This window comes from Streptopelia decaocto, assembly GCF_964273445.1.
Source record: "Streptopelia decaocto genome assembly, chromosome: 13".
NCBI classification, from domain to species: domain Eukaryota; kingdom Metazoa; phylum Chordata; class Aves; order Columbiformes; family Columbidae; genus Streptopelia; species Streptopelia decaocto.
The window spans coordinates 9,760,796-9,770,904 of NC_138668.1; the positions used below are offsets into that span (position 1 = coordinate 9,760,796).

The window sequence follows — 10,109 nt, forward strand, 5'->3', positions numbered from 1 at the left end:
TGCAGATTTTTGCAAACTCATTTTTGTTATACCACGATTTAAGAAAAAAACCCATCTACTATAAATGTAATGAATTACTGTTCTACCTCGAGGCTACTGGCAGAGCAATGAGGGCACCACGCTGCTCTCCATCTCCCTGCTGTGGCGGAGCTGACGTCCAGAGCTGCTCCAGGCCCTTCTGCCTGCGCAGCTCATCGCTTCGGAAACCCCAGCCTGCACTTCAGGAATCAATGTATTTTATTGAAACATCTGCTAAGGACTGAAAATGACCACAGGCTGAACACTACTGCACAGAACAGGCTACGGAGAGCCGGCAGTGATAATCTGATTTCTCGAACAGGATAAAGAGATCACGTTACCTGTAAACACTGCCCACTACACAAGTAATCAGGCACCTTTCTGAATACCTAAGGGATCTTATTTCTTAAATCTTCTTGTACAGGCAGGTTCAGTTAACCAGGCTTCAGGTTTTAAGGCTGAACTTTGACTAACAGGCTCAAGTGTCGGAGTCTGATTCTTTCTAAACGGATAACTCTTCATCGACACAATCAAGTCCAGCAGCCCGCCTGTCCTCCACCAAGCATTTCACATCTGCTTTACCGTTTACAAAAGGTGTTCATTACACAGAAACACAGTAAGCATAGAGCATTAAAATTCAACACCCAGAAATTCTCCTAGAAACCCACCAAAGAAATAAAATAATAATAGCAATCTGGCATAAGCAAAACATGATTTAGACAGCACTCTTACAAGCCAGGCTTTCACCAAGGATGAGCACGAGAGCAATTTATATGCCCCCACTACCCAGGGAAGACAGAGGGTCGCATGGCAATGACTTGCCAATTGATTTATTGTGGTTTAGCTGCTGGAAAAGATGTAGCAACACATTATTTCCCCAAACAAGTAGTTGCTAAAATGATGACATACAGATGAGATGTGTAGAAGCATCCAAAGCGGAGTCCTCAAAATTGCATCATCCAACTGCATGTGGCCACAGCACAGGGCTCCCAGGGGGGTACAGGTGGCATCAAAATCACTTTTGGACTTATTACTTAATTTGACAATCCAGCTACAGTCATTAGACTTTCTCAGGAGACACTCGGTTCACATAGTTCTCAGCTGCTGTTCACCACTTTTTAAGCCACCACCAAATTTTCAGTCGGGGTGTTATCAGAAAAAAAGCCATAAAGTCCCAGTACCGTCTTCAGATGGACACTGCACAAGGTCGATCAAATGCCAACAGTGGCTGGCTGGGCACGTGCCACCAACGAGATGCTAAAATACCACAAGGTGACTCTGTTTCTCTCGCAGAGTACAGAAGTAACATAAACTCTTCCAGTGAGGTCTAGAAATCTACATCTCAGTGTTTGGGTCTGTCCCCTCACCTCACCTGCCACACCATAGAGGGAGATCCCGTCCTTTTTTGTAAGGCGATGCTCATGCAGGAGCTCTGGGACCACAGGCACAGGGTACAAATCGCTTCCCTTTTCTTTGCATAAGCAAATCGAGGCTTGCACAAACCGGACCACAAGGCTGGACCAAACAAACGCATGCAACATTCATTTTGAGATAACACTTCCCCTGCCATTTTAGGTGAAATAACTTGACTTTTAAAGAGGCAGGCGGGAAAAAAATCCCAAGACTACTATTTTGGACACAAGTATGTTAAGGCAGGAGGGTACATGTGGGGGAATAAAAAAACTCATATGTTAAGGTCCAGAACAGTAAATAGATGAGCAACTGTGTGTAAAATGAACATACAAAAGGTACAAAGCATGGCTTTTTTAGTTGAAAGCAGCTTTAAAAAAATATAAAGTTTTAACCAAGTCTTCCTACACGGAACACTATTCTTGCTCTCACAGATGGATGTTTGGCACTTAAAAATGCTAAAAAGCTCAGTCCTCACCATTCCATCAAATGCAGCAGCTCCTTGGACCAGAGAGCAGACTAGAAAAAAAGATGCATAAGTGACAGGAGGCATAAACCCAGCGCGCTTGCATATCAGCACTAAGCCATCCAAGATGCATTAACAGATTTTTAAAAACACTTCTCAAATACTTTACTGTCTGCAAAGCCAAAAATAAGCCTTTATTTATCTCAGCCTCCAGACAACTCACAATAATACCCGGACAAACGCTGCGAATTGCAGTTGTTTGCAATCCCAACTTAAGGAGTCTGTGAAATAATGCACATATGCAGAGCTTGAAATGGAAAGCACTAGGACAAGCAAAAAAAGAAAGCGAATGTAAGAAGAAAACAATTATTCAGCATAATTCTTAAAGTGGCACTTCTATTCAGATGCAGCTCCATCTACAGAAAAGCAAAGGCTGCTGAGGTTTGACACACTCCAGCCTCTTATTTTCCAGGTTGTTCCTCAACATTCCCTCCTGCCAGGATTAAGCCCATTACCTTGGAGAACAACTCTCCCAACACCAGATGTGACATCAATGCAAGGTTTACGGCAATCTTGGGAGAAGGATTATACCTTGCCCAATATATTACTCAAGACAGAGTTGATTTTCAAGGAGGGATGATTACAATATACAAAAGGACAATATTTTGTAAGATCCCCACTCCCTGTCAAAGAGAAGAAAAAAAGACTGTTGTATTTAAAGTTTAATTCCTGGCAAAAGCATTAAAACTTGTGTTGGGCATTTAGGAGTGTATAATGAATGTATAATGGATGACACTTACATAGGAATAACTCTGCAAGACTCTTTTTTTTTAATTTTAAATGTTTCCAAAGGACAGAACATGCAGGAAGAACATCCAGTCCACTTAAGGCAAAACAAGATGTTGGTATCTGCAACGCTTCTGCACTTTGGGGTATTTCACAACAGTAGTTGTCTTCTCACCCTTCCTTCTCACCCTCTCCTGCAGCCCTGGGGTACCATCGAGTGCTGCCACTGGGGAAGGTCAAGGGCTGTTCCTTCTGGGACCAGAGGGCTCTGATGGGCCCACACAGGACACACAACTGGGCTTTGGCCAACCCTACCCACTTCATCAAGCAGCAACAGGAAACACAAAAAAGAAGTTGAAACTTCGCAGCAAGCTGCTGCAGAGCACCTTTTCCCCCATCACAAAACCAGCTGCTTCTGGTCTCCTGGGTTGCTGGTGGGGTCAGAGGAGCGGCCAGTGCAGCCTTCAGCATCAGATGTGGACGGGGCAGAAACAGCCTCACTCCTCAGCAGTACCTCACACTTGCCCATTAGAGATTATGGGCTATGGATTGCACCATCCACCTATTTTTTTTTTTTTTTTACAATGGTAAGGAGGGAGAACGACAAATCCAACCACTACAGAGTAGCTCTCTCTACTGTCTCCCTTCCAGACTTTGATTTTAAACACACTGCTCTTCAACCACAGGAAATCAACCATTTGGACAAACTTCAGTGGAAGCAACTGCCCTCAGTGCCAAGGAAAAGGACTAGTTGTACGGTGACGCAGAAGAGATCTGTTCTGTTTTTACCCATTGAAGCAGGAGAGAATCAACCAAGCACAACACAGACTTTTTCAGAAAAAAAATTATCATCTCTTGTAAGGAAAAAAAAAGACCCAATACACACCACAGCCTTTCCTCTCCAAGGCTGCATCTCCTGCATTCAGTGCTGACTTTGGCATCCTGACAAGCCAGTATACGAAACAGATGAGTACGCTCCCTTCTCAAAAGAGGGAACCAAAAGAATCGCAAAAATCCCTCTTGGGAAGAAATTCGTGCTGCAATTAAAGCTGTAATAAAATATTAAATCAAACTGCTAAAAATACACACAGAGATTTGAAGACCAAGCCACAAACTTGGAGATGCTGACACAAATAAAAGATAATTTGGTGCATGAAATGCAAAATGCTGGAAATGGTAAAAGAAATGTAATTCTGCGCATGATCCCCACAGGTGAGGGATCAGGGAAGATTAGGAGCAAAAAAAAAGTAAGGAATTTGTGATGTTGCTAAAAGAGCCTGAAATGCTTCAAGTGAAGTAAAAGGTCCCTATTCTGACTGTAAATAGAAAACAGAAGCATGGATCGAGAAAGGAATAAAAGGTGGGGGGAGGTAAGATTGGAAAAAAAGTTGCTTCACTGCAGAAACACCATTTGTAAACTGCAGGCGCTCCTGAGCCTGGGCTTGGAGAAGCTGCAGCCATCGCCACCTTCCAGAGGCTCTCACCAGGGGACCCGCTCCCTTTCTCATGAAAAAGAAACCCCCGGGGCTGCCTGGATGAGTAAAGCAACTTGACCATCATCAGCAGTACAGGAAAGAGTCAATTGCTTTTCCTCTACCAAATGGTTAAAATTTACACTTCTGTTGGAACAACCAGACCTTCACGAGAGAACAGGCACGTGTTACACACTTTACCTCTATAAATGCTATTCTAAGCATTTTATTTTGACAAAACAAAGCTGGCAAACTATTTTTTTTTCTGAAATTAGAAGACTGCCACGTTATCACCTGGGATGCAGAGAAGGCCAAGGCAGCAGTGACTCAAATACAAATGTAGTCACTAAGAGAAAATATCTCCTGACTGACAAACAATAATGATTTGGGAGGATTTTAGGACACATTATTCTACCAGACAGGTATCAACTTATACATGTAAAAGCTACATTATTTTTTTTCTACTTTCCATGTACTAACACTTGTTAAAGAAATATAATAATGCTAACAGCAGCTCCTTCTCCCTGATCTAACTGGCAGCACCTAATAACATTCATTAAAATAACCAAACAGAACACGAATTCCTTGGAGCTCTCAGGTGTCCACACACTGAGCGATCTCACAGTGCTGAACTCCACTGCATGAGCTTAGTAGTACATGCGAGATGTAACGCTTTTCTACAAAAATAATCACAATAACCAACACTGGCCTATCAATGGATTGCCATGATCATCACCTAGCAGAAAGCAGTTTTTCAAGCTAGTCTAGTGAACCCTGAGGCTCAACAATTTTGCCTTTAGTCTGACTGGAGACAGTGCAGCCTGCATTTAGCTGCCAAGGTCTTTGAAATATGGCACAGGTATTGTCACTATTATAGATCCTGAAAGGTACTATCTATAACCATTCTGCTAAATTAGCTATTTTCTTCAGAGAAAAAGCTTTCATTCTGGGCGAAGCACCCTGAACAGTCACGCTGGAGACCAGTTTTCCTGCTACAAACTCAGTTCCAATTCCCCTTTCTTCTAACCCCGCCAGAAGGGACACGCAGGCTCAGCCGTCACCGAGGCCGCCCCAGGCAGCCAGCACTGCCGAGGGTGTCGCAGCAGGCAGGGCTGCACAACTGGTAAACACGTGAAACACCGGCATTAAGTCTCACCTCTCGTTCCACGATTTTATAAAGGGAGGATAATAAAGGGACACAGAAAATTATGTGACTCGAAGGCCAAAAACGGAAGCCAAATGTCAGAGCCGAGGCTAGAACTTTGAAGTTCCTATTCTCTTGTTTCTCTACTCTGTAGAGTGAGTAAGAATGGTTTGTAAAAGGGTTTACTTTTATTTTTAAACTACATCCTTTAAGGGGATATACAGAAAGCTGACAGACCTTCAGACCACTGCACCACAGCAGTCTAGTTTTGACGCTGCACATCAGCTGGCAGTGTTGGAACAGGCGCTGCCTGGTGGAGGGGACAATCCGCTCCAGCCCCCTCATCTCAAAAATCAGGCTGAGGCCACCCCACCATGCGTGAGCGCTGCCTGTCCTGCCTGCCTGCTGCAGCAAGGCAGCATGCTCAGCTTCACCACCTTCTTCTCCATCTTTTGCAATGGCCAGACACCCCCACAAGGTACCTGCTCCAGGAGCAGGCAGCAGCAGCCCAAAGGTGATTTATGTATCTCTAGCACAACAGGGCAGCCAGGCACGGGGTTTTTGTGAAAGCAAGAAGCTGCTGCCTCCTGCCATGACAATGTCTCCAGCCACCTCCACAGGGGATGTCAGGAGAGCTCCCACAACATGGGACAGGCTCACAGACCTGATCCAGCCTCAGTGCCACCAGCTCAGCTCTGCTGACATACATAATAAATGTGAGCTATTTCGGTAAATCAGCAGCAAGCTCCTTGGTAACCAAGAGTGCCAGAATAACCTACAGCTCACCAGCAATACCTGGTGCAATCTAGATATACTTCATTCCTTAGCAAATAGAAGATTTAAACCATCATCAGGTCTCCAAAGGAAGCTTTAAGCATAAGAAAATAACAGCATTTACTGCTATAAAAATATTCAAAGGTGACAATAGGGGCTATAAAATAAAAATCAGAATGCTGCTGTGGAAAACTTAGAAAGATTCAAGCTACACACGCCCACTGCCTGCTTCCATTTTTGCAAGCTGTATTTGCTTCAGGCAGAACAGGGACAGAAGCTTCTTTGGATGTGCTGCTCCTTCTATTGTCTGCTTCCCACTTTCCTACAGGTTTATGGGGCCTAATGATAACCCGAAAGAAGAGTGACTTGTTTTGTATGTTTGAGAAGCCTGTTTGCAGTTCTCTAACTGAAGGGTTGACTTCACCTTTAAATCTACTCCCTAACACAACAGAATCTCCTGGAAGAAGTCTCTTTTCCTAAGCTGTTCTTGTAGTTGCTGGGAGGACACAAATCCCAGATAACTGAAGAATAAATTTGCTCGGAAGTAATCACCTGACTTCCAGCCTCACATGGGAGTTCCAACTGCACTTGCCAGGTGACTGATAAGGCTCAGGAGATTGTAGCTGTCAGCGCTCAGTTTCAGAGGTGGTTCATCTTTGATAGAGGAAGCATAAAAAAGGTGAAAGAACAAGTGATGAGACAGACGCATAGCTTATTTGGATGCAAACACAAATGCACTCAAGGACTAGTTCCACCAACAATATTTATTTTGAAGTTGTTCACTTAAATCACCTAGAAGGATGCCAGAAGTCGATGAGGAAACCGTATTAATACTTTCTGCTCTATTAAAGAAAAGCTTGAGGAGTGCCACCTGAGTGCACAAGTTGGAGCTAGTTACTACGTGTTTAGAGGTTTACTTGACTCCAGAGAAATCCGCTTGAGAAGCCTGTATTTTACAATACTCTATTTTTTTTCTACAAAAATATCACATCATCAACACTTACGCATCTTTTTCACAGAAAGCCACAAACTAGGTGCTGTACTAGAACTATTTAGTAGACGCGCAATGTGCACTAGTCTGACATGCCACAAGCATCTAATAACCACCACACATTGTACGATGACCAGAAAGCTCAATGCAGCCGGGCTGCTCTTTACAAATGCCTCAGAAAGCAAAAGAATGATTCAAGCTTCCTGTAAAACTAAATACATTTTTAATGGTGGCATAAGATTTTTAAGCCACCAGTGGCATCTAAGCACACCAAACCGGCACCGGTTCTACAACACGTGCAGAGTTTCCAAGCACACTGCACATCACTGCTTCCCCTCCTGCCTTGATAGGTGCTCTGACTTTACAGTTTGTTGTTCTCAATATTCCTTCTCACTTAATCCAGATCTAACTCACTACTGTTCCCATTACTTACTCCCATATCAACACAATTTGACTTCAACTAATAAAAGCTCCTTCCACAAGCCTGTATTTTTGACAGCAGAGTTTAATTACATTTTATTTGTTCCCAGTATGCCTTACAGCACCTCATCTTCACACTTTTCCAACTATTTCCAGGAAGGAGGGTACACTAGCAGCAGAACACACCCCTCTGTAAGCTCCAAGGAAATTGGAACATAAGGAAAATCTTGCACAGCAGTCACATGATGAGTTACAACAGTAAATTCTGCAGTGTAACCCAATGACTGCTTCAGAACTTCCAAAGCCAGTACTCAGCTTGTAGCTTAACCAAATATTGGATGGTCATGGAAAAAAAGAAAATTAGGTGTAATTCAGGAGGCTAAATGTACATATCTGTATGAAGGCAAGGGAAAAACTAAGAAGTCTTTGTGCCACCTGCAATTATGAGTGCACAACCTGAAGCACAAAACTCTGTAACCTCTTGCCACATGCAGAGCTACAGTTAGTTATATACAACTGATCCACTAAATTCACGGAACTTCACCACAGTATTTGTTAATCTTCATGAAAAAGAGGTATTCACTACAAAGAATCCACCCCAAGAGTATCACCCTTTGTTGTAGCTTTGGCCAAAGCTAAACTCAGGAACACCGGTGACACTTGGCAGAATCTGTCCCTAACAGACAGGTGCATCCCTCCAACTGATCAAGGTGCATGCAGACCTCGCAGTACCAGGTTGCTATGTGTATTTATTGAGGAGATCATGTCCCACCCCAGCAGACACCACAAGGAGTTGCAAAGCCTCTCGAAGGGACCAATGAAATTCAGCTTAAACAGGCTACAGATAGCAAGGTTTCAATAAACTACCAATAGATGGTACCAGGAACACAGCAAACAGTATGCAGATGCGATTATTTCTGCTCTTGGTTGAAGAAATTAACAACTGCAAACCAACATCCCAACTTCCCAAAGGCGTGAAAGGCCTGAGCCTACTTTAGTTAAGACCGCTTAAGCTAGAAAGTGGTTGAAAACTAGATCAGTAACCACTGCCTTTGCCCAGTGGGACCCTCTGGGTGAGACAGGACAGGAGGCAGTTTTCCATGAGAAGATCCAGGGCTGCCAAACACATCTCTACTTACTGACCAGCCGGAAAGCACATGTTTGTGGCTTCCCTTTGTCAACCCAGTAAAGTTGGGGATATAAGGCTTCCCTGCAGGTAAAACACAGGAAAAATAAGAACAGCAGTTGTTATTAGCATACCACTGCCAGTGCTTGATATGGCAACAGTGAGCAACATCACGATCCCCTGAAAACACATTTCCACCTACCAGCCCCGCAAGCCTGGCTGTGTGTGCACCCAACGGACTGCAGATGTCTTCTCTCACTTCTTATCAAGAGAAAAAAGATTGTGCAAATCAAAGCACGCTGTATGTCAGCTCTGGATCTCTCGATAGGTTTGCACATAGCTGCAACCCCCACTGCTGGAAGGCAGCCGGAGACCACTATCTACAGCAGAATTAAATAACGCTCTGCACGGAAAGGAATCCAGGCCATTTCTGCAGCTTATCCAAGGCTAAATTGGAGGCGAACAGGCCAAGTCCACGGCTGGCACTGGAGAAAATCTGCAATTCTCAACACTCTCTGGCACAGACGCTCCCATGAAGAATTTCTGCTTTCACGGCTTTTTGAGATTTGTTACCACGGCGGCTCCGGGGGCGAAGGCCGCCCCGAGCACCCGCAGGGCCCTCGGGTCCGGCCCGCACGCTGCCCGGGCACCTCCCCGCAGCAGGCCCGGGTCGCCCGGTCCCCGTGCCGGGGCAGCCCCAAGCGCTGGCAGGCCCGGGCCAGGCCGCAGGCCCCGCCGGAGCGCAGCGGAATCCCCCAGCCCCCCCGCTCCCCCCCGCACTCACCATGGCTGCCGGCGGCTCCGCGGGGCGGCTCTAGGCAGGGCGCCGCGCTCCGCTCATGTCATGGCCGGCCGCGGCGGGGCCTCCCCGCCCATGCACCGGCGAAACCTCCGCCAGCCGCAGAGCCCCGGGCACCGCAGGTGGCCCTCCGCCCGGAGAGCCGCCGCCGCTGCTGCCGCCGCCGCCTCCCAGACCGCGGGCCTCCGCCGGCCGGCGAGGACCGGGAGTCCCGAGGCGCTCAGAAGTGCTGCCGGAGGGCCGGCCCGCGCGGCGCTCGCCGGCGGGAGGGGGAGGGGAACGCGGCCCGGTGCGGCGGCTGTCGGTGCGGCCGGTGACTACGCCAGGCACATCCTACCGCGCACCGGGGAGGCGGCTCTGCCAGCCCCGCCCCGCCCTGCCCTCCCGCCGGAAGCGGTCGCCGGGCCCGCGCAGCCAATCGGGGCCGAGGCGGCCGTGCCAGCGCATGCGCAGTTTGCCGCGGCACGCCGCCGGCAGCCATCTTGGAGTATGGCGCGATGCCTCGCGGTGCGGGGTGGGGCAGGGAGGGAAGGTGCACGCCCGGAGGTGCGCGGCGCCCCGCCCCGGCACAGCTACGCATGCGCGGGAGGCGCTTCCCGCCCGGCAGGAAGCGACGGTCTGGGAGGGGTCCGTGCCCGCCCTTTGCACTCGTGTGTTGGGGGGTGGAGCCCTGAGGGGCGCGGCTACTTCTGGCCACGCCCTC

At 47.1% G+C, this 10,109-nt stretch overlaps 1 protein-coding gene across 3 annotated transcripts in view; it reads right to left on the reverse strand.

Moving 5' to 3' along the window:
* The window catches only part of XPO6 (exportin 6), a 51,327-nt gene extending 41,539 nt beyond the window's left edge, over positions 1-9,788 (reverse strand). For all 3 annotated transcript variants that reach the window (XM_082064974.1, XM_082064973.1, XM_082064972.1), the window contains exon 1: positions 9,392-9,788. In XM_082064974.1, coding sequence (XP_081921100.1) covers positions 9,392-9,394 — 3 coding nt within the window. In that variant the 5' untranslated portion in view covers positions 9,395-9,788. The remainder of the gene's footprint in view (positions 1-9,391) is intronic.
* Between the last annotated feature and the right edge of the window lie 321 nt (positions 9,789-10,109).